This window comes from Schistocerca cancellata, chromosome 4, assembly GCF_023864275.1.
Source record: "Schistocerca cancellata isolate TAMUIC-IGC-003103 chromosome 4, iqSchCanc2.1, whole genome shotgun sequence".
Lineage (NCBI taxonomy): Eukaryota > Metazoa > Arthropoda > Insecta > Orthoptera > Acrididae > Schistocerca > Schistocerca cancellata.
The window spans coordinates 598,317,990-598,342,976 of record NC_064629.1 but is presented as its reverse complement, the minus strand read 5'-3'; the positions used below and the strand labels follow the sequence as shown (position 1 = coordinate 598,342,976).

Sequence of the window (24,987 nt, the reverse complement as noted above, 5' to 3'; positions counted from 1 at the left end):
GTGAAGAATGTGATTGGAAGGGTAAGATGGGGGAGGGGATTGGAGGGGTGGGGTGGTCCAGCTATAAAGGTCAGTCAGTGGAGTAGGTACATGTAATGGATAGAAGGGGGTCCAGAGGGGTGGGGGTTGGAGTTGGAAAACAGCATCAGAAACATGAATGAATATTAGATTGAGTGTTGAAGTTGGGTAGTCAGAATGGTGATGAGGAGGGAAGGGAGAAGACTTGGGAGGGGGAGTCAAGAAATTACAATGGACAGAGCGACTGAGAAGGTGTGAAAGCTTGCGAGGGAGCAGGAAGAAATGATAATGGGCATTATGAAATACAAGGAGTTGAGGAAATGGGATTCAGGGGGAAGGAGAGTAATCCATTGGATTGGAGAAGTGTAGTACTGATTGGGGGGGGGGGGGGGGGGGATGAGAAAAATGGGTGTCTGGGAGAAGAGGTGAATGGACAGACATTGAAGATGCTGGAGATCTAGTAAATTCCCTTCTCCTAATAAACTTCCTTGTAGTATTTAGGATATGTATAATAAGATATGGTGTACATGTACATGGATGTATTCATGCTTTGTTGAAACGAAGTTAATTACACCAAGTGTTATAATTTGTAATGCATTATTACATTTCTGTAAGCATATTATGGGTACTATATATCTTTCCATTCTTGTATTACATTTCATATGTACACCTGGGTGCTGCAGTGTCGCTGTAGTCCCATGTTATTTCTTCCCCTTTGTTCGCCCCCTCCTCCCCACCTATTCCACACTGTTGTCCCCCACTCTTTTTTATCCCCTCTTTTCTTTCACTTGCCCCATTTTTCTGTCTTCTTAAGCTTCATTATACATGTCTGTCAGTTCACCTCTTCCCCCAACCACCCATTTTTCTCAGTCCTCTTGTCCCCTCTCCCTGTCATCATTACTATACTAATCCAATCCAATGGATTACTCTCCTTCCTCTGCCCCCTATTTCCTCAACTCTTTGTACATTATAATATCTGTTATAGCTTCTTCCTACCCTCTCCCAAGCTTTCAACTCCTTAATTGCTCTGTCTGTCATTTCTTGAACCTGCTGCACTCCCAAGTCTTCTCTGACCCACCACCCTCATCCCAATTCTGAGCTACCCAATTTCAACTCTCAATCAAATATTCATTCACGTTTCTTATGCTGTTTCCCTCCTCCAAACTCACTACCCTCCTCCTACACCCCCCCCCCCCTCTACCCTCCCCCCGCCCTACATGTACCTTTGTCTATTTCTAGATTTTTTACTTATCCACTGCACTAACTGACCTCTACAGTTTGGCCACCCCACTCCTATAATCCCTCCCCCCCCCTCCACCTCCCTCCCCCCCAACCTTCCAATCACACTCTTCACTTTCTTCCTTTTCTTAATCTTACACGACCTTCATATAATGACATATACTCCTATTTCTTCTCCCTCCATTTTCACCCTCGCCTTCTCTCCCCCCATTTTTTCACTTATACTGTTATATTTAGTACTTTTAAATTATTACTGGCACTTATTGTATCGTGAAAAGTGATTCATTGGCTTCTGTACTTTATCCGCCTCTTTTTCAATCATATTTTTGTATTTAGTGCTTTTTACATTACTATTGGCACTTACTGTATTGTTAGGTGCGATTCATTGGCTTCTGTACTTCATTTTATCTGTTCCTTACAGACTAGTTTCTTCACGCTGCTTAATGTATGTTCACTTCATGTTATTAGCAATCTGATGTATACATTTAAATGCAAAGATGATGATTCACAATGCCGCCTCCAAAGGTGATCACATGCGTTCACATGACATCTAACACTCGTAACCTTTGATCTGTGATATGTCTACATTTACTACATGTTCTAGAGTCTATATTCTTTGACAGTTACATCTTAAAGATATGTGTTAGCATTGTATACCTGCTTTGCACTGCCTTAACAGATATGACATAATAATGATCTAACAAGTAATTCAATATCTCTCAATTTTAGATCAGTGCGCATCCAATATTTCTTATAATTTTTTTTTGTCAATCTTTTACTATGTGTCTTACTATTTGTATGTTCCAGCTTTTGGCATTGTACTTGATTATGGGCATAAAGCCGACATCTAGATAGTACAGGAGACAAATGGAGGAACACACAGTCAAATGACAGTTCATTTTATTAAAAAGTATCACATGACTGACTCAACATCACCACAAACTTTTTTACAAATAACATAGTTTGTATTTTTAAAACTATAGTACAAGCCAATCAGAAGTTAGTTGTGATAGTCACATGCAAGCAAGTACTCAGTTTCTTGATTCTGAAGCTGAAGCGTACTGCCTCAAGTCAATCTATTGGAAAAGTCAACATGCATAAATTATGCATGGAGTGGTAGGCATTACGAATGTTACTTTGTAGTTTCCCATGTCCATTTGGACTGGTTCTAAAACTCTGGTACAAAATGAAACCTAAAATAATGCAATTCAAAGGAACAATGGATATCAATAGATGAGATTACAAACTGCAACTTGCCTTTAAGATGATGTACTGAGTGGTACATTAACACAGAAAAAGTGATGCAGCTGCCTGTTTAACTGTTGAACCCAGTGTAGGGCACACTGCAGTAGAGCTTTAATAATCTGATAGAAATTACTTCTAGAATTTTATATATTTAGACAAATAATACATATATGTACAAGGTATGGCAAAACAGGTCTTATAACCAAACAAACTACTAATCTGTGATTACTATGTGTAAACTCAACTTCAAAATGAGAAACTTATTTATTAAACTGAAAATTATTCGCACACCAACCTCAGTTTATGACTGCATCAATTTATAAGACATAAGAAAACATACAACACACTAACAGGTAAATTACCATCAAAACAAATGTGAGAAAAATGAATGTGCCTCTGTGCTTACATAAATATTACCACCACAGAGTCTTAACAATGTATGATAATACTAAGGTATTTCTGAATGCACTTTAATATCTTACTTCCTACACCATGTAAAGTGTTTTTATTATCACACACTACACTAGAAGTGATGTACCTGAATGTGCTCAGACAAGAAAGTGAGTCCCTCTCAGCCTGGATTATGAGTGATTTGCACCCTCAATCCCTCCATGCCAACCACCCAGAAAACACACAGAGTATGGGGCACAAGGTACATAATGAAAGTCACCAACACACTTACACAGGTTAGATAACGACATTAAAGATAAAAATAAATTATACTGGTAGCAGGAGCAGATCATCATATGAAATGCAATACAACACAAAAATACAGAAACTACAAAAGATATCAAGATTAAAAATGACATGTCACATGTATATAAGAATAGAAACAATGCAAACAACACACACTTCATTTTGTTTCTGGTACATTATTTTATATCTAGAAATAAATTCCATCAGAATGCCTTCCTTGGATTTGGTTCCACAAGTATGGATGCCATTAATAGCTAACTATATTTTTTAACATAGAAAAATTTAAGTTAATGCAGATGAGTAGGGAACAAAAAACCGTAATGTTCAAATACAGCAGTAGTAGTGTGCTGCTTGACATAGTCACATTGATTAAATATCTAGGTGTAACACTGCAAAACCATACAAAATGGAATGGGCATGTGAGGATTGTAGTAGGGAAGGCGAATGGTCAACTTCGGTTTATTGGGAGAATTTTAGGAAAGTGTGGTTCATCTGTAAAGGACACCGCATATAGGAAACTAGCACTGCCCGAGTGTTTGGGATCCGCATCAGCTCAAATTGAAGGAAGACATCAAAGCAATTCAGAGCTGGGCTGCTAGATTTATTATCCATAGGTTTGAACAGTGTGCTAGTATTATGAGCATGCTTTGAGAAATCAAATGGAAATACCTGGAGGGAAAGAGATGTTCTTTTTGAGGAATACTACTGACAAAATTTAGAGAACCAGTAGTGGTACAGTGTACACTCTGCCACACACTGTATGGTGGCTTGTGGAGTATATACGCATCACTGTACGAACCATACGACACCTCCCGCTATGTGAGAGTCATTTTCTCACCTGGGGTGTGAACTGTGAAGCCCTTGTCCTGCTAATACAGATGACAATACCCAAATCTGACACTCATTCTGTTACTTTCACATTAAAATTGACAATCAAAGCACATATATACAGACAGCGAGTCATAGAACCAGTAGCACCCAGTTAACGAGCAACATCCCTGGCCGTAATTTGCAAATTAACTGGGATTCTCTGCTGAAGCAGCAATTCGAGGTCAATAATCAATATTTCAATGCTTAATTGGTTTGAGATAGACGTTGGTATTGGAGGTTGTGGCAGGTGACTACTGAATACTAACCATTGATGCCAAGGGCAGATTTATCATACAGATACCGAAACCAACTATCTCTACAATTAGACAAGGAGCAGCAAGAACAACAGTTGAAGATACATCATCTATCACTGCTTCCACTGTTAGTGTCATCCTACAACGATGGCCAAGGACACCCTACAATGTTCATTCCTCATGTCTTCCAGCCCCTCCCACCCCCCCCGCTACCACATCCTGGAGGACCCTCCATCACTGCCAGTTAGTGTCATGGTCATTTCTCCCAATACCGTCCTTCCATGAACGAGGAACATCAAGATTTGTCTAGCACCCACTCTGAGCACCTTGCCATCATAATTCATCAAAGTCCACAAAGTCCACAGAGATCAACCCTGTACGGAGTAAACATCATCTACCATCACTGAGTCTACGAATATAGTAGTACTCCCATACAATCACCCACATGACTCAACCACTGCTTACTTCATTTAAGACACAGCCAGCACATTATTAGGAGATTCCGGCCCTATGTGCTAATAATGAGGGATGGGGAGTTCATGTCCTAGCCGGCTGCATACAAGAGATGTCACATCATGCTTTTCATGAAAACGCAAAGGAAAATGGGTCACTGCCATCTACACTCTGCCCATCTGTGCCTATTTTCACTTCCCTGATGGGCAGGGAATAGTGGCATAAAGACACATCACTGTCTTGTACAGAAATTCCATTTTTATGGAGACAATGAAGTTTCATGTTCACAGCCAGTTTGTGACTGCCTTCATATCACAATGCAGACAGAGCTGCTGGCCTACACCTGCACAATATAGGCTATCTTCATGGTGGTAAGTTGAAACAAAGGTCAGATGGTAGAGAGATTGTGTTCTTGTCTATCAGTGCACCTGTTGCATGCATTTGTGCTGGTCCCATATACTGCACTCAATCAAGTTGTGCTGATTACCAGTTGGATGGTCCAATGTTAGTTGGCCATACTTGTGATGAACATTGTAAGTGTACCTGAACACACTTTAGGGGTTCCAATTCTTAAAGAGCCTTATTCCATCAATGGGCAGGGTTCAATTTGGAGGTGTATTAGGAAGACTTTGCTGGGCCTCAGTGGCTAACAGAAGCTAGGCCACAGTTGGTAGTTGGTTTTGTGGAAGGCAGGCCACTCTCCTTCATTTCAAGACACTTTCTCACACTGATGTACAAACCTGTGCCTCAGCAGAGACACGATTGCAGAGGTATCGAATTTTGCAGCTATGTCTCCAGTTCAAGCATTCTTGGCTGTCTTACCAGTGAATTCATTTCCCTGAACTCCCATGTATTCAGCAGGATGTTACCTGTACTGTCCTTGTTTTTGTGTGGTTGGTTGGCAATCTGGATGTTCTGTATGTTTCTCTGACAGAAACGTATGTTGAATAGCCTGGATGACACTCAGAAATTCCTAGCAGAAATCAAATTCTTTGAAGAGTTTTAACCCATCTTCTGCAATGACCTTCAAAATCATATGCAGTTCTGTCTTACAGATTAAAAATTCCTTTGGTAAATGAACACAACTGGAATGCAGGAGACTGTCTCGATGAGGGAGTGACATCTTTCGGCTCATCCACCGTGACTCCATTTCTCAACAAAGCTATAAGGGGAGATATACTACCCTAGCCTGAAATCCGCCTTATTGAGTCCCAAAAATGCACAGTGGAAGTGGACAGAGTAATGGGAGTCACAAATTCCTTCCAGGAGTTCCATTCTTTTATCACTCCCCTCACTTGAGCTCTCACAGATCTGAAGGCAAGAAGGTTTTCTGTAGTTAGATGCTGCTTGAATTTCCACAAAGCTGCATGCCTGGCTCTGACTGCCGAGCAGCATTCGTCATTCCGCCAAGGGACAGGCTGTCGTCTGAAGTGGTTACTAGATGGGAATGGAGTTGGTGGCAGCTCATTGGATCCCACAGATGATGTGGTTCACCATCCCCTGGCCACAATCTTCTTGTTTGAACTGTTGACTGTTTCGCGACCAATTTGCCCCTTGAACCATCCATCCTCATGGTCTCCTGTCAACCACCATTTCTGTCAGCAGATGTATCTGCACCAGAAAGTGGTCAATGAAATGATAAATCTGTGGCCACTTCTCACTGAACTGAGTTTACAAGAGCTGGGAAGCAAAAACAAAAGTCAGTGGCTGAAGATGAGCCTGTGACTGTGGAAAAGTGTCATCTCACCAGAATTCAAGAGGCAGATAGTCCTTGAGTGGACGAGGAGGTTGATAATTTGACCTCTGGAGCATGTGATAGCCGAGCACCACAGCACACCATATGCATTTAAACCTCCATGAGGAGGAACAGGAGGAGAAATGCTCAGAAGAGTTGAGTCAAGTCACCTTCACCAACAGATCATGACGTGGAAGAAATAAAGAACACTCTGTGATTTTAACCAGTGTGAGAACTTCCACTGTAAATGCTTGTATGGCCATAGTAAGAGGGACTGGCTTCTGACATTGATGAAAACAGTCACTCCACCCTTAGTCCTATTCCCAATAACATCGACCTTCCTGTAGGGGAGGTAGCCCCTTCATGCAGGTGTATTAGTGACTTTAAAATGAGTTCCTTGTAAGCAGATACAGAATGATCTCTTCTGGGCCAGGAGCTGTAATTCTTCCAAATGTGATTGGTATCCATTTAAGTTCCATTGCAACAAAAAAGTCCTAGTGGGAGCCATAGATTAGCTATGGTTGTCCTTTTCCTTCTTCCTCAACTGAGGTGATCTACCCAAGAAGTCTGGGGGAATGTTAAGATGGTGTCCATGTCTATGGTTCCCCTATGTGGATACCAATATCCTTGGTAGTAAAGGTATCACTGGAAAGGGAGAGGACTTGCCAACCCAAAGGTTTAGCTGCCACTTTCTTTGATTTCGTATGACTTTTTGTGCCGCGTTTTTTCTTATTTATGGGAGGAGTTGCTCACGTGGGTAGAGGGGACAGGGTAGTGGGCTCCTGATGGTGTGCAGTGGTATGTGGCTGATGTTCCAAGTCCTTTGATGATGACTTCTGAATGATTTCAGGTTCAAGTGTAGCTTTTCACCCAAAGGTACACTGGTAAGTACATGTACCCATGCTTGAATCTGTGGTCTGGCATTGTGTGGAGGCATCCCACATGGCAACTGGCTTCTTAAGAGCCAAAGCAAAAGAAGTGGCAAACACTGGAGGTTGCTTAGCTTTCAAAGCTTTTTTAGTTTCACAACAGGGTATGCATCTCATAATTTTCAACTTATGAGTTTTCCTTGGCTTGTTATAAATCCCAGTCTACCTACTCCACATCGGGTAATCACCCAAGCAGTTTGCAAATTTTGAAGGCAGTGAACAAGAATAATCTGATTTGTGATCTGAGCCTCCACAGTTTCCAAAGGTAGGCCTCCCGTTACATGCCACAGTGACATGATCAAACCTTCGACATTTGAAGCATCACACTGGGTTTGAAACAAATGGTCAAACCTTAAGACTGATATAACCTGCAAAAACATGCTTAGGTAATTGTGGAGTGTTGAATTTTAGAATTCATGCAGTTCTGCACTTCTATGACACCCATATGTTTTGATTCTTCAAGTAACTCCTCAGGGTAGAACACCTTTACAAAACTTAAGGGTATTATGTAACTCAACCACTACAGGGTAGTGACCTAAGGCTTTGCATCCCAAAAGATACTTGGTTAGACATGGCAGTTTAAACTCTAACTATTCCATTATGAAGCCGTTTAACACTTTTTATGGACCTGCCAGTACCCTCCAATGCCTTGTGAATACAGTAAGTGGGTATTTTCTCAAGGGTTCCCTCTCCTCTCTTGATAACAACGAAAGTGTTGTGGCAAGCTAGTGCCTTTTTATACTATAATTCTGAGACTACTTCTGGGCAGCCTGACCAACCAAGCTCTCTTCACTGTATGAGCGTAGGTACTACCTGACAGCACAATCTTCAATCAGGAGGAGATATGAATTTATGGTGCTCCATAGGGATCCCACGAGCTGCTAGGAAAACAAATGTTGAACCAAGCAGAGCCCCGCATGCCTGAGAAAGCCTTATAAAATTGGTGTGTTAAGAGAGAGAGAGAGAGAGAGAGAGAGAGAGAGAGAGAGAGAGAGAGAGAGAGTCCTCACAGTCCAGGCAGAGAAACGCAGGCCCTCATTCCCCAAAACACACTACATTCCACCATCATACCTAATGATGGTCTCTGAAGTATACTCAAGAGTTTACAGTAGAGGAGGTCTGGTGGTGCTGACTAGTCCCGGGCTTTCTGACAGAATTTTGATTGATTCGTGTCTCAAATAGAGAAATATGGCAAATTATTTTAATTTTACTTTGTTTTCTGACATTGTACATTTTTATCAGAAAATGTTATCCTAGCCACTTCTATGCAGAATCTCTTTAGCAGAATGTATCTATTCCCCCCCCCCCCCCCTTTTTTTTTATCTGAGTCCCAAAGATTTCAGAATTCTGCAAATTGAATAGCAGCTCCAATTGAAATCAGTTCCGTCATGTAATACTTCTGACACATTTTACCAAGTGGGATAATTGCTATAGTTGTAAAACTCCAGCACAGTGCAGTGAACAATGTCCTTCTAGTATAGGTGCAAATCAGTGAAAGTTGTTCTCCCACCAAAACCTTTTTTCAGAGATGCTTTGTTTCTTGATCACAGATTTACTTTCCCCGTGCTTCATTACACATTCTCTGCCTTTACTGTTGCCGAAAAGATTTCATCTGCTCTGGGATAGTCTTTACGGTCACGAAGTCATTCATACACCTTGCATATGATGCTCAGTTGACTATGTGTTTCATAACTGAGTCATCTTAATTCCAAAACAAGAATAACAGCAGTATACAATGAAAACCAAAGCCCTCTCAGTAAACAACCAAATTTCCATACAGAAAGCACATAAACAACTGGTTGGTTGCAACAAAGTAGTAATTTTGTGTTGAGGACAACACAAATGAAGCATATCATTGGCACCTAAACCCTGTCAACTACAGATGACTGGCAGTCATTGTTTTTGTGACACTACCTGGATGGCAGCTATGGCATAAATGCTGGCACAAAGCTGGTCATGAAGCTGTACAGATGGTCTCATGTTTATTAAAATATCTAAAATTCTTTCTTTCAAACATCACAGGCAATACAATACATTCTGAAAAGTGTGGTAGTCAGAACAAGAACTACAACACAGTTGCTCCACACAATATCCAATTCAATGGATACACTGATAAAAATGTAGAAGATGTGAGATACAGCAAAGACAAAGCACACAAAGGAGCAGACCAACAATGTCCTATTGCTTGTTTACCTAACTTATTAATTGCCAGTGACTGCAAAGGCAAAGTGCTATGCCATGGAGGCAGTAAACCAATATTACAGAGCAGCCACAAGATCCACACTCTACTGAGGCCCACTATGGATTCCATAGATGTTCTCAAATGCTATATGTGTTTACAAATGCCAATGTGACTGTAGTACAAACAATGTTGGCAAAATCAGGGGACCAATTAACACCCGTGTGTCAAAGTATGAATGTTTTGTGTAACAAGGGAAAAGCAAATCACCAATAGCCAAACACAAACTGGACTGTGAGCAACCCGTCCATTTTCAATAATTCTGTGCACTTGTCCAGGAGCCATGAATGCAGCAGTAGAAAACAACAGAGACTACTGAAATAATTAAACGCCCCAATGGCACGAACAGAGAGGAGGGCTATAGGCTGTCGATGGCCTGGCTGAAAGAAATTCCAGTACAAAGGGCTGTGTGTGTTTGCCAGCCAGCAGCTCCTCAGAATCTGGATACACTAATGATGTCATGTTACAGGAAAATATTGCACATGTGTACAAGTTGACAACTATCTGTTGCCTGTCAGTCACCTGTCAAAATAACACAACCACTTTCCATACAGCCACTTCTCAACAGGCATCTAGACTTTGAACTGTCCAATGATATTCAGGAAAGTGACACCGGTTGTAGCTTTGAAACACAAATAGGTTGGTATTTAGGGAAGGCCATCCCCAGCAACCAAGGTTAAGTCACTCTGAATAGGAACACTGGCCAAAATATCAGTTTTAATAGTGCTTCTTAGTTTCAAAATGATGAAGCCTGAAGTCCAAAAGGATTTTATTCATATCCTGTGACTATTTGGGCTGTTCTTCTTCATATACATTCAAGGTCTTCTATTAGGTAGGTGTCCCTCACACTTGATCGGTATTCTAGGATGGGCCACCCAAGTATTTTTAAGAACATCTCCTTTGTAGACTATCTGCAGTTACCCAGTATCCTACCAATGAACGTAAGTCTGCCACCTGTTTTACCTATGAGTGAGGCTATATAATCACAACATTTCATATCTTTACAAATTGTTACATCTAACTATTTGCATTACTTAACTGATTTCCACTGTAGATCATTGGTAGTGTAATTACAGGATACAACATTATCCATTTTATGAACTGCATAATTTTACATTACTGTAGATATAAAGCAAATTTTTAATCTTTCAACCAATCTGAAATCTTATCAAGACTTCACTGAATATTTGTACAGCTTTCCCTCGACAGTACTTCGTTAAAGATAACTGCATCACCTGCAAACACTCTGAGGCTATTATTAAAAATGTCTGTCCAGTCATCAATGTACAATATGAATAACAAGAGTCCCAACACACTTCTCTGGAGTACACCTGAAGTTTCTTCTACATATATTGATAACTCTCCCCCCAAGATAACATGCTGCATCCTCCCTACCAATAAATCCACAATCCACTCAGAAATTTCATTTCATACCTCCCTATGATCATACTTTCATTATTAAGCATTAGTTTGGTACTGAGTCAAATGCTTTTTAGAAGCCAAGAAATACTGCATCTATGTACCTGATTGATCCATGGCTCTCGGGGTGTCATGTAAGAAAACAGAGTTAACTTCTGCATGGCCAATGTTTTTGGAATCCATAGTGCTCCACATGCAGTAGGTCATTCTGTTCGAAATATCTAATTAGGTTTGAGCTCAGAATATTTTCTAACATTCTACAAGAGATGGAAGTCAAAGATATTAGGTGATAGTTTTGTAGATCGCTTCTGCTATTCTTTTGCGCACTGGTGTGACCATTCCACCCATCACTGCATACAGATTTTTGTTTAAGGGATTAATGGTACATTATGGTTAAAAGAGGGGCTAGCTCAGTTGCAAATTCTGTATCGAATCTGATAGGGATTCCACTGTGCCCTGGGGCTTTGTTCAGTTTTTGAAATTTCAGCTGTTTCTTCACACTGCTGAAACTAATTATATTATTCATTATTCTCATTCATAATATTACTTGGCATTGCAGTAGGACAAGATTGTGGTGGTGATCCTGGATTTGCCTTTGTAAAGGTACATGTGAAAATGGAGCTTATCATTTTTTATTTTGCTTTGTTACCAACAATGTCAGTTCCTGAGTTATTTCATGAGTGTCTGGACATTAAATCTGGTGTCATTGACAGCCTTAACATACAATCAGAATTAGTTTGTGTTTCGCGAGAGGCTGATTGTTAAGATTCTGCTATGGTCATCACTGAGGGCTTTATTCATTGCCCTTTTGAGAGGCAAAAATGTTTCATTTATCATATATCTATCTGTACTACTAAGCTTTATTTTACAGCTGTGGAGAAGTAGCCACTGTTTCTTTAGAAGTTTCTTTGCAGAGAATGCACACCAGCACAAACTGTTCTACAAAGTATACATTTGTGCCTGATCATCTATTTTTCTAAACTTGAGCCACACTTCCTCTACATTCTGCCAGCCACATCGAAAGGTTTCATGTCCCCTCTTGAGATATGACAGTACTCATTACCTAGTTTACTGAACACGTAAATCATCCCTCTTGCCTTAGTTGCCCTTTGTACATTGGTAATCATTGTTGCTACAACCACTTCATCATGGTCACTGATGCTGGTTACAATGTGGACATTGTCACTGTTAAATCCATTATATTTCAGTCACCAGTGAGCTTTTGAACTATCTGTTCTAGGTAGTGCTAGTGACCTAAAGTTTTATTTTATTTCATTTATTGTTATTATTGTTGTTATAATAATAATAATAATAATAATAATAATAATAATTATTATTATTATTATTATTATTATTATTATTATTATTATTTACATGGCAACTTTGGAATTATCACAAAACTTAAAGAGATAGGAGTGCTAAGAAGAGAGTTTGGTCTTGATGCACTAGAAGCCTCCCTTGAGTTATAAGAGTGTATACCACAATCAAAGGTTAGTAATGTACTGAGAGCACTGTTATGAATTTCCAAAAGATTTTAAAGCATCATCAGCTTGTAGTTCTTTGATCCCTCTTCATTTTTACATTAGACTTCTCTCAGAACTAACAGCCCAAAATAATGTAATTTTTTCTTTTGTATAATCCAATAAAATGTCAGTAAATGGTATGGAATGTCATCTTTAAAGGCTTTACAAAGTGTAACACTACACATTTCTAAACTTATCCAAAATGGTGTAAGCAGTCACAGATTTGATCCAAAAGATACAAGATACAACCGAAGAAATGTAACAATTTTCTTCAAACAGTTTCCACTCACATATGCTCTACGAGACAAATTATATGCTAAGGAGTATGAATTGGATATCTAAAACTACACCATAAAACAGACGAAACAAGAACTCTGCTGCTAAAACTCAGCCAGGTGTCACTTGAACCCTGTTTTTTGTCTCCCGTAAAACTGTGGAAACTGGACAAATACCCTTTAGTCCGAAGAAGAGTAAATTAAACATTGGGTGTAAGTCTGTCACAATCACTAACTCAAAGGCATTTTGCGTTCAAAGGTGTGGTGACCAAGTATGAGATTGTCATATATATATATATATATATATATATATATATATATACTAAAAGGTATCAGATAGATTATATAATGGTAAGACAGAGATTTAGGAACCAGGTTTTAAATTGTAAGACATTTCCAGGGGCAGATGTGGACTCTGACCACAATCTATTGGTGATGACCTGTAGATTAAAACTGAAGAAACTGCAAAAAGGTGGGAATTTCAGGAGATGGGACCTGGATAAACTGAAAGACCCAGAGGTTGTACAGAGTTTCAGGGAGAGCATAAGGGAACAATTAACAGAAATGGGGGAAAGAAATACAGTAGAAGAAGAATGGGTAGCTTTGAGGGATGAAGTAGTGAAGGCAGCAGAGGATCATGTAGGTAAAAAGACGAGGGCTAGTAGAAATCCTTGGGTAACAGAAGAAATACTGAATTTAATTGATGAAAGGAGAAAATATAAAAATGCAGTAAATGAAGCAGGCAAAAAGGAATACAAACGTCTCAAAAATGAGATCGACAGGAAGTGCAAAATTTCTAAGCAGACATGGCTAGAGGACAAATGTAAGGATGTAGAGGCTTATCTCACGAGGGGTAAGATAGATACTGCCTACAGAAAAATTAAAGAGACCTTTGGAGATAAGAGAACCACTTGTATGAACATCAAGGGCTCAGATGGAAACCCAGTTCTAAGCAAAGAAGGGAAAGCAGAAAGGTGCAAGGAGTATATAGAGGGTCTATACAAGGGCGATGTACTTGAGGACAATATTATGGAAATGGAAGAGGATGTAGAGGAAGATGAAATGGGAGATACGATACTGCGTGAAGAATTTGACAGAGCACTGAAAGACCTGAGTCGAAACAAGGCCCCCGGAGTAGACAACATTCCATTGGAACTACTGACAGCCTTGGGAGAGCCAGTCCTGACAAAACTCTACCATCTGGTGAGCAAGATGTATGAAACAGGCGAAATACCCTCAGACTTCAAGAAGAATATAATAATTCCATTCCCAAAGAAAGCAGGTGTTGACAGATGTGAAAATTACCGAACAATCAGTTTAATAAGCCACAGTTGCAAAACACTAACACGAATTCTTTACAGACGAATGGAAAAACTAGTAGAAGTCGATCTCGGGGAAGATCAGTTTGGATTCCGTAGAAATACTGGAACACGTGAGGCAATACTGACCTTACGACTTATCTTAGAAGAAAGATTAAGGAAAGACAAACCTACGTTTCTAGCATTTGTAGACTTAGAGAAAGCTTTTGACAATGTTGACTGGAATACTCTCTTTCAAATTCTGAAGGTGGCAGGGGTAAAATACAGGGAGCGAAAGGCTATTTACAATTTGTACAGAAACCAGATGGCAGTTATAAGAGTCGAGGGACATGAAAGGGAAGCAGTGGTTGGGAAGGGAGTAAGACAGGGTTGTAGCCTCTCCCCGATGTTATTCAATCTGTATATTGAGCAAGCAGTAAAGGAAACAAAAGAAAAATTCGGAGTAGGTATTAAAATCCATGGAGAAGAAATAAAAACGTTGAGGTTCGCTGATGACATTGTAATTCTGTCGGAGACAGCAATGGACTTGGAAGAGCAGTTGAACGGAATGGATGGTGTCTTGAAGGGAGGATATAAGATGAACATCAACAAAAGCAAAACGAGGATAATGGAATGTAGTCGAATTAAGTCGGGTGATGTTGAGGGTATTAGATTAGGAAATGAGACACTTAAAGTAGTAAAGGAGGTTTGCTATTTGGGGAGCAAAATAACTGATGATGGTCGAAGTAGAGAGGATATAAAATGTAGACTGGCAATGGCAAGGAAAGCGTTTCTAAAGAAGAGAAATTTGTTAACATCGAGTATAGATTTAAGCGTCAGGAAATCATTTCTGAAAGTATTTGTATGGAGTGTAGCCATGTATGGAAGTGAAACATGGACAGTAAATAGTTTGGACAAGAAGAGAATAGAAGCTTTCGAAATGTGGTGCTACAGAAGAATGCTGAAGATTAGATGGGTAGATCACATAACTAATGAGGAAGTATTGAATAGGATTGGGGAAAAGAGAAGTTTGTGGCACAACTTGACCAGAAGAAGGGATCGGTTGGTAGGACATGTTCTGAGGCATCTAGGGATCACCAATTTAGTATTGGAGGGCAGCGTGGAGGGTAAAAATAGCAGGGGGAGACCTAGAGATGAATACACTAAGCAGATTCAGAAGGATGTAGGTTGCAGTAGGTACTGGGAGATGAAGAAGCTTGCACAGGATAGAGTAGCATGGAGAGCTGCATCAAACCAGTCTCAGGACTGAAGACCACAACAACAACATATATATATATATATATATATATATATATATATATATATATATATATATATATATATATATATTCAGTACACCTGCAATTCCGCACAAAACTTAATGTATGCAGAAGGATGATATCTTCTACAATGAGCCTCCTTCACAATTCCTGATTAAAAAAAAAAACTATTATTCTGCACCTTCTCATATGACTTATCATCAGAAGGAATTACCACTCATGCTTGTTGCCAGGTAGGGCATTTGTCTACCCAAAGGTCCAACTGGACAAATAGTCATATCTTATTCCTATGGGTAGCTACTGCAGAAGTGAGCCACCTTTCTTTTAATTTTTTTCATCATTGCCCTGATCTGGGTAGATACGAGAAGATTCTTCTAAATACACAATAACAATCACCATCATTTGAAACAGTGATCATCAATCCATGCACTGATTATTTCATATTGGAGACTGGCAGCAGTGACCAACCCACAAGTCAAGAATTCCTGCTTCATCAAAGCGATGTAAGCCAGTCCTGAGAATGTGGGTGTCCTGGCCAAGTTCCCTGAAGTGCTTGCCATTTGTCATGATTGCAGGACAAATGTAGCATAATGAATCCTATGAATACAACAGTCATTAATTGCGTCAATCACTGGCAACTGCTCAGCTTATGTAACACAAGACACACAATACAAGGAGTGTCCAATGAGATTCATTCCTGGAAATCATCAAGAGATAGTGCTATATATTATATATATATATTTAATCATCAGTGTTTATAAAATGGAGTTACACCCTCCCATATACATAAACAATTGGGCACTGTGGTGGTGACGCTATAAATAATATATCAGAACAGTAAGGAGGGTGGGGAATCCCCTATGAGCACGAGATATAAGGCTGCACTAAAACTAATGCTTCTGAAGTGGAAGCGTGTAAAATACCATTTAGTGGATGCTAGTAAAAGTTTTATCTCGATCACAAACAATTTTCAAGGACAGTAATCATATTAAAGATACAGTATAAATATTGGTGTGTGTACAAAATGTGTGCAGGATTCCACAAACAAATCAGGGACTTTTCAACAGCCACTAATGTACAAGTAACCATGTCATACAGGAACAAAAGAAGGAAAAATTACAGTCTGACATCTTATCAACAAGAGGCCACATCAGCATCTTAGAATTCATCTGAAGAATCAAACAATGTAAAATCCAGGATGGAATGTAACAATACCAGAGAAGGAAAGTTGCTACTCACCATATAGCAGAGATGCTGAGTCTTTCAGCTCTCTGAGACTGTGTGTGTGTGTGTGTGTGTGTGTGTGTGTATATATACACTGCTGACGAAGGCCTTAATGGCCGAAAGCTTTAATTGTGTGAATCTTTTTGTTGTGCCTATCGCGACTCAGCATCTCCGCTATATGGTGAGTAGCACCTTACCTTCTCTGATATTGTTACATTCATCTGAAGAGATTTATGAAAATGACAGAAGTCTAAATCAGGATTGCTAGACATCACTTTTTCCGAACGCAAGTGTACCTTAACCACTGTGCCATCTCATTCGGTGACAGAGTTGCCACAAGTTTGTCCAAGTGAAATACCCTGATATTTCTCTGATTTCCTGACAAGTTTTAGAAATTTTCCCTGATAAATTTTTAGATCTCAAGGGTAAATAAAGACATAAGCTGTCAAAAAATGCAAGGACTCCTGTATTTCTAAACATGTTACCAACCCTCCTAGTTTTGAATGAACAGCAAGTTGTCTCCTTTACAGGATTTATGATCTGAAGGGTGAATAAACAGGTAAGTTGTGTAAATGAAAGCCATTTTTAGAAGAAGAATTTCTGTTTTTATTAACACGTTACCTCTAACTTTGAACTGACAGCAATCCCGTAATTGCTGATGATAAATCAGAAAAAACTGAGGCAAATATTTTATTCAAAAACTTTTCTTCTGTTACTGTTAGCTTACTTCTTTAGTTGCTTTATTCAATTTTTAAATACACAGGTGGTGAAAATTACATTGTTAAACACTCGGGTAAAAATGCTACAAATGTATCAGTCCTCTTCAAATGCAAAACAAATACTGACACATATCAGTACGTCCATGATAAATCCTTATATACACAAATTTATCAAAGCAAAGAATTAAAGTGTGTACAGAAAATTTTACTTGGATAAAATTGTTCATCTAATATCTATGATACTGACATATTATGAAATCATAATTTAAAAGAAACTTTCATCGCAGAACCCAATATTTAATTACAATTTATCACTCAAAAATCTCATACACCATGTTGAATACTTTAATTTTAATCTGTTTATATTAAAAAGATAAAACATATTTTCCATGGAATCAAACCTTTGAAAAATATGTGATGCCATCAAATCATAATACAAATTGCTTCAATCACAGTACAAGAATTTAATATGAACAGAAAACTGTTTATCAGATTAAAATCAATACCAAATTTGAAGTTTGTCAAAACTGCTTTTATGTCTAATAGACTGACACAGTCTTATGATTAAATTGTAACTAAGCAGAAGTTTTGCCTTTTGATTAGATGCTACAATATGTGAAAATTCAGTCATTTTCAGCAAATTAGGTGACACTTTTAGTCCTTTTATGTAAAATCCAAACAAATTTTAAGCTCTGAGGCAGGAAATTTAAAGTTTGTACTTGAAGTTAACATGCAGCAAATACTGAATGTTTGCCTGCCCAACATCATACACAATTTATCTGAAAAGTGGTTAAGAAAGAAAATAAGAATTTTTAACAACAGTTCAAATCATAACATTAGCAAACTTCCTTGTAACACATTGCTGGAAATAGCAATTCCCCTCTGCATTAACAATACTGATCTGCTACTATCTCGTTTTTTATGTCTCAAACCCTGTAAGTCATTTTTCAAATGATGGGCTGAGGACAAATATTGCAGCAGAGATGACATCAAAAATTATTCCTCAGAATACATCTTTCTTTCCACAGAAAATTATCAGTTGTCACGCACTCTCCCGACAGATTAGAAGTGCCTGTTGGGTTAGGACACAAACTTAAACTCTTCCACAGAACCCCAACTGAAATTGGAAAGATGAGATAAATACTGACACACTGAAGCAGTGATGAGGGTAACGGCACGTGCCTGAAAAGGCTGTGAAGTAACAGGTTCATCCACAAAATGATTGTGAGGCTCCTTTATAACTGATGGAAATGGAGTAACAAATGTTGTAAGATACATTGTTTGAAATGCATTTTGGCATCAAGTTGTGTCACACATTTTGTAACTAATTACTTTATGAATTTCCTTTTCTTTGTGTGCAGCCTACATCCGGCACATAAGCTGCCTGGCCATTATTTCCTTAAATTACCATTGATTGTTATGGGCTGTCTGCTACAGTCAAGATTCTGGCACTAAATATTACAAGAGGGTTTGGAAAAAATGCACACAAACTACAGTGTTAAAACATGTTTTCATATCCTGACAAGCCTGGTACACTGAACATCAAAATGTAGACACAGGTTTCTTCAGTCACCTTTTTCATTCGGGTTTCATACTTTGATAACACCTTCATCCTACCATATAGGATCTATGAACTTTCCAGACAAGATAAGGCATCAGACCAAGCAACACAAAAGAAAGGTGGTTTATAACAGCACTGGGGTACGTGTAGTGATTTTTCTCTGCCAAATAATAATACTCTGTATTTTGTCAAACAAACAATGCAAATCAATCAATGAAACCAGTCAAAACTCATTTGTGAGAGAAGCAATCTCTTCATCAGTTCCACTCAGTACAGTGGCCCTTTTGGACAATATCCGTGACTTTTTGGCCTCCAGTTCTTTAGCTTGCTGGACAATGGATCTCTTCCATCTAGCTCTCTTGGCTTCAGGTTCTTCATGTTGCTTCTGCTTTAAACCCTAATCGTACTTATCTCCAGCATTGCAAATGGTCCAGAATCATTCCCTTGTTAATGTCAATCTTGAAGACACTGCCAGCTGATTTCAGGCCATCATATACTTGACATACGGCTACCAATGACTTGGTTTCTTGGTTGACTGCCATACACGCTTTATTAATGGATAAACCTTGCTCTACGACGGCTTGACCATGGCTAAGAATGAGAACATTTTGAATACAGCTGTACAAATGCTGACAGGTGGTATCACCATCCAATAAGTCTCTTCAGAAGTGATCAATTCTCATCTCACTCCTCCTGCAATTTGCACAGAGGCCCAAAAATACCTCCTAACCAAGAAGCTATGTGAATTCTTTCTCAACATTATCACAGTCCTTAGCACTTATTCAATGCCTGGCTAGTTCTTGAGCCCCTATTTATCACAAAAGCTTATCTATCTATAAATACTGTACTTCAAAGGTGGCTTTAGGAGGAGGTTTGGGCACATTTCAATCAGCCTGTGCTTGTTCTGAAAGTTAAAATATCTTTGGCATGTACGTTTACTTTTCTGAGCTCAGACCTTACAGCATGACCTAAATTCATGTACATTGTGGGGATAAGACCAGCTTTATTATCACACACTGATTTCATGGCAGATAATACTTGAGCCTTAACAACTAAAGACACCACATAAGCAAGCAGGGATGACAAAGCACTGAACAGGAAAGGTGTCATGGGGGTCACACATTAGAATTCTCTCAAAAAGAGCATGACCTGTCCTGAAACAAACCTAAAAAAAAACGATATTTTAGCCAGCAGCAGAGGATCTACGAGGTACTTCAACATCATTCACCAGCTGTAAGTATCTATTTTAATATTGTGCTCCTTTACTTTGTCCACACGAGTCTTTAGAAAGGGGATGATTTTTACAACCCAGTCGGCCACATCTTCATTTTCCAGCCAGCACAGAGAGCAAAATTTTTTTTAAAGACGAGCAGATTTTCAGGTTTATTGTTCTTTTATAATCAGCTCTCCTTCAACACATTACAAATTGATATCAGAAAAGATACACCGTCCCAGTTTCTGTCTTAAAACCATCCAGCATACTGGCAGCAGTGGTATAGCTTAAAATGCAGATGAAAAATAGTGCATTCAGTATTGAATTTCACCTTGCTTGATTTCACCATGATATGCTACTAGAACACTGCGAGAGATGCACATAACTGAGGATGGAAAGTTGTTTGTTGACAATACTCCTGCAACAAGCAAAAGCTGGTGTGCCTTCGAAGGCAAGACACCACACAAAAAATGGATTTTCCCAATGAGCCATGGATATTTCCAGCGAATTCTTTGATATCTGCAGCTCCTACCTGTGTGTTGTGGAGGCCCGACCCCGAGACTGTATCCGCAGAATGTGAGAATAAAATATTCACTGTGCCTCATGCCTAACAAATGGTCGGAGTTATCGAAATGAGATTTCAGCAAATGATAGCACGGAAATATCTGAGTATTTTCCTACTTGATAAGCACATGGAATTTTCTTATCTACTGTATTATATGAGTAACTGTAGACTTGTGTAATGGAATGATGTAATTTTTTTAAATCCTCAATAGCTGCTCAAATGAGAATTAGTGTGGCTTTGCAACAAAATATGTTAAGAAATTACACATTTGTTTTTAAACAGAAAATGTAATTTTTCATCAATTTTTTCCTGAATTGAGCACATTTCCTCACTTAATAAACCACGTTTCAGGATTCTGTCACAACAGCAAGTGCACTAGGATGTTAGCGAGGTGACACTGCGCAAAACCCACTTTTTTTTGTCAAAGAAAGTAAATTTTAAGATGGAAACAAGAGAAATGTAGCTGTTGCTAGAAATTCGCCACTTCCGATAGAGTGGTTTTAAAGAGACAGCATGTTTCAGTTGCTACAAATATAATGAAAGGTCTGGACTAATGACCATACCAAAAAACACACAACTGTACCATGAAATTTCTTGTTTGTGAAAATTGACACATGAACATTACACAAACAAGAATGTAAAAACTAGGATGTACAAAGAAATCATTGAAAAAGTCTAGACAGTATTTCAACTGTGGACCACAGTATTGTTATAAAAACTAAGCCACAAAATTTGAACTGAAGTTTCAGAAAAAAAATTCTTCATTTATGTGACCATATCGTCCATTACGGCTTTATAACAACTGAAGGTATTTTAAATCCATCTTTGCAGCTACAATACAAGAAAAAATAGTGTCAAATGAGGAAATATATAAAAAAAAAAAACTTGCAAGGAGACAGCATTTAAGCATGCGAGAAAAATCTGAAGCACTAATATCAATATCTTTTGGAACAAACTGCATTTAGATGGAGAAAGCACGCCAAGTGGTATGTGTGTTTCATTAAGACCACTGATGTTATTTTATTTCAATAAAATTAAACACATTTAATGACAAAAATTTGCATTTCCTTGGAGTCACAAGAGAGATTTAAAATACCTTCATTTATTTCAGAAATAACCTCAGGAAAAAGTAGGCCTCATGAAAGAAGTGTATATGATGGGGAAAATGTTGGTTCTACTATGTTTGTTATTGTCAGTTATTACCCACTATGTTATGTCTATTATTTTACAGGTATTGTGTAATTTTTCTTTTGAGAAATGTTGGAGTACATAGTGTACTAACTGCCAGTGACTGCCACAATTTTATTCTTCTTATTGTCCATTCTTTCTAATATAAAGCTACTTTTGGAGTGCCAAAATGTACTAGAATAAATAAAATGTCTACAAAACACTGTTCTGTACAATGTACTTGCAGTGAGACAGTCGCAGTTCCTGAAATCAACTGCCCAAGGCTTCTGGCCTGCCAAAGAGCACCGCAGCCCTAGGTCCAAGGATAAACCACAAAAATCAGCTACATACACCACACACAAACAAATCCAACCTGGTGAAAGATCGATGAGACTAGATCCGATTGGCAGGATTTGCCATTAATGTGGAACGACAAGCTTCAGATTGGCAGGCCCAATCCATTAGAGATACCTGCAGAAATGGCCTGCAGTTTTGGCCTGTCGTGAAAATCCACTTGTGTGACCTACTATTCACGAGACACAGACAGAAAATGAGACCGCAGTAATCAATCCACGCAACAGATAACTTGTGCGAATACTATGAGAATCAATAATAGGATAGGTAGTAATTCACCGTAAAGTTGATCGCTGTGCACAGACAGGCTTGTAGAAAAGACAATCACACTGTCACAGCTAAATTTTCAGCCATAGTCCACATCAGAAAATGAGCGTGCACACACAATCACCCAGACACAGACATGACTGCCATCTCTGGCCATAGCATCTACAGACTCCAAGAATCAGATCCAAACAAACCACTCCTCAAAGCCTCCCTGACACTCGTCGGCAGTTGCTAGGTTAACAGCAAGAAGTGGTGGCAGCAATGACTGCAAGCTGAGGGGAGTGGTAGGAAGGGGAGAAGCAGTAGGGATGAGGGAGTAGGGAAGTGACGCACATACTCAGCTGCACCCAGCCAGCAACAAAGCACATCTCAGTAAACAATCCATTTCATCAACTGAGATAAAAATGAGATTTTTCCAGTGTTGTTTTTTTCCAAAGTTCCCCGATATTCCCATGATTTCCCTGACATGTTTGAAATACTCTGAAATTTCCTGATTTCCAAAACTTATGCCACCCCTGGATAAACTTTAAAAGAAACATGAATTGAAGCATATACTAAGGCTGTGGAAATAAAATTAAAAAAAAAAAATAAAAATAAAAAAAACTTGAAAGTAGATACACCTAAAATGCTTACCACTATTTTTCTGCTGATTAAACTGTTTTATTCTTGTAGGGTCTGTACGTTTATTTTCAGTAGTCAATGCAGCAGCTGATTTGGAACGCTTTTGTTTCATTTGTTTTTGTATAGTCTGCTGGCGTGTTCTCTTGTTTCCAGTCTCAGTGCTATCTGCTGACAATGAACCTACCATAAGAACACACTCACAGTCTGTGAAAAACGTGGAAGTAGATACACCTAAAATGCTTACCACTATTTTTCTGCTGGTTAAACTGTTTTATTCTTGTAGGGTCTGTACGTTTCTTTTCAGTAGTAAATGCAGCAGCTGATTTGGAACGCTTTTGTTTCACTTGTTTTTGTATAGCCTGCTGACGTGTTCTCTTGTTTCCAGTCTCAGTGCTATCTGCTGACAATGAACCTACCATAAGAACACACTAAGTCTGTGAAAAACTTTAAAAACATGATAAGTACATACAACTGATATGTTTACCATTATTTTGCTGTTGATTAAATTGTTTTATTCTTGTAGGGTCTGTATGTTTCTTTTCAGTAGTAAATGCAGCAGCTGATTTGGAACGCTTTTGTTTCACTTGTTTTTGCATAGCCAGACGGGTCCTCTTGTTTCCAGCCTCAGTACTGTCTGCTGACAATGAACTTGCCATAAGTACATACCAAGTCTGGGCAAAATATAAAAAGTTGAAAAGTAGATATACCTAAAATGCTTACCATTATTTTGCTGCTGATTAAACTGTTTTATTCTTGTGGGATCTGTACGTTTGTTTTCTATAGTAGACGCAGTAGCTGATTTGGAACGCTTTTGTTTCACTTGTTTTTGTATAGCCTGCTGACGTGTCTTCTTGTTTCCAGCCTCAGTGCTATCTGCTGTTAATTTTGAGATTTTGGGCTCTGCCTTCACTCTCTTCGCTGAAGTGGCAGCAGTTTCACGCTCAGAACTTTTTGCACGTTTTGCTGATGAGAAGGACTTCATTTTTCTAGGAAGTCTTCAGATGCTGTAAGAGAAGAAAATACAACACATAAATGCACATTTTTGCTATCATCTTCTCAAAAACAAACACAAACACAAACACAAACACAAACACACACACACACACACACACACACACACACACACGAGAGAGAGAGAGAGAGAGAGAGAGAGAGAGAGAGAGAGAGAGAGAGAGAGAGATTCTAACAGTCAACATAACTTGCCGTAATACCTTACTCACACAAAAAGTATGAAATCTGTTTATGATTCCAAATTAAATTGTGTGCTCCCTCTTAACTAACTGGGTGAACTGAAGGATGTCTTACTGCATCCAACCTGCAGCAGGACTATTCCTAACAAAGTCTGTGATCACATTAACCTGCTCTATGTTTTATGTTACATATTGAAGGTGTCATCCAATTCAAAATATATCGCATTTGACTCATGGCAACCATGTGGAAGTGAAAAACAGACAAAGACTAGTTTTCAACATTAGAAGTTCTTTCATTTGACAAAATAATGGAAAAGGGTTGGAAAGAAAATGCACATGGACTTTTGAACGATTAAGTAGAAACATCACCCAGGGACAAAGGTCAAAGGAGATACGAAGAAGGTTGATTATAGTTCAACATCCCATCAACAATGTAGACATTAGAGATGAGAGGAGAAGACAGTACTTTCTTGGAAAATCTGTATCCTTACTCGTGGATATGTCTACTGCTTCCCTTTATATGTGACTGGAAAAGAGCACGTCATTTAACATTATAGCAAGGGCAAAAGAAGAGAGACAGAATTACAGACCAAATCCTTAATGCCTGCCTGTTGATGGATCCTGAAGCATATT

The 24,987-nt window shown here is 38.8% G+C and overlaps 1 protein-coding gene across 10 annotated transcripts in view; it reads right to left on the bottom strand.

Moving 5' to 3' along the window:
* Positions 1–24,987, bottom strand: part of LOC126183678 (pumilio homolog 3-like) — a 205,136-nt gene that overhangs the window by 134,868 nt on the left and 45,281 nt on the right. For 2 of the 10 annotated variants that reach the window (XM_049925845.1, XM_049925846.1), the window contains exons 2-5: positions 23,885–24,168; positions 23,649–23,801; positions 23,409–23,576; positions 23,177–23,332 (exon numbers count right to left, since the gene is read on the bottom strand). In XM_049925845.1, coding sequence (XP_049781802.1) covers positions 23,177–23,332; positions 23,409–23,576; positions 23,649–23,801; positions 23,885–24,146 — 739 coding nt within the window. In that variant the 5' untranslated portion in view covers positions 24,147–24,168. The remainder of the gene's footprint in view (positions 1–23,176; positions 23,333–23,408; positions 23,577–23,648; positions 23,802–23,884; positions 24,169–24,987) is intronic. The other 8 variants (XM_049925847.1, XM_049925849.1, XM_049925850.1 and 5 more) reach the window with 8 other exon arrangements.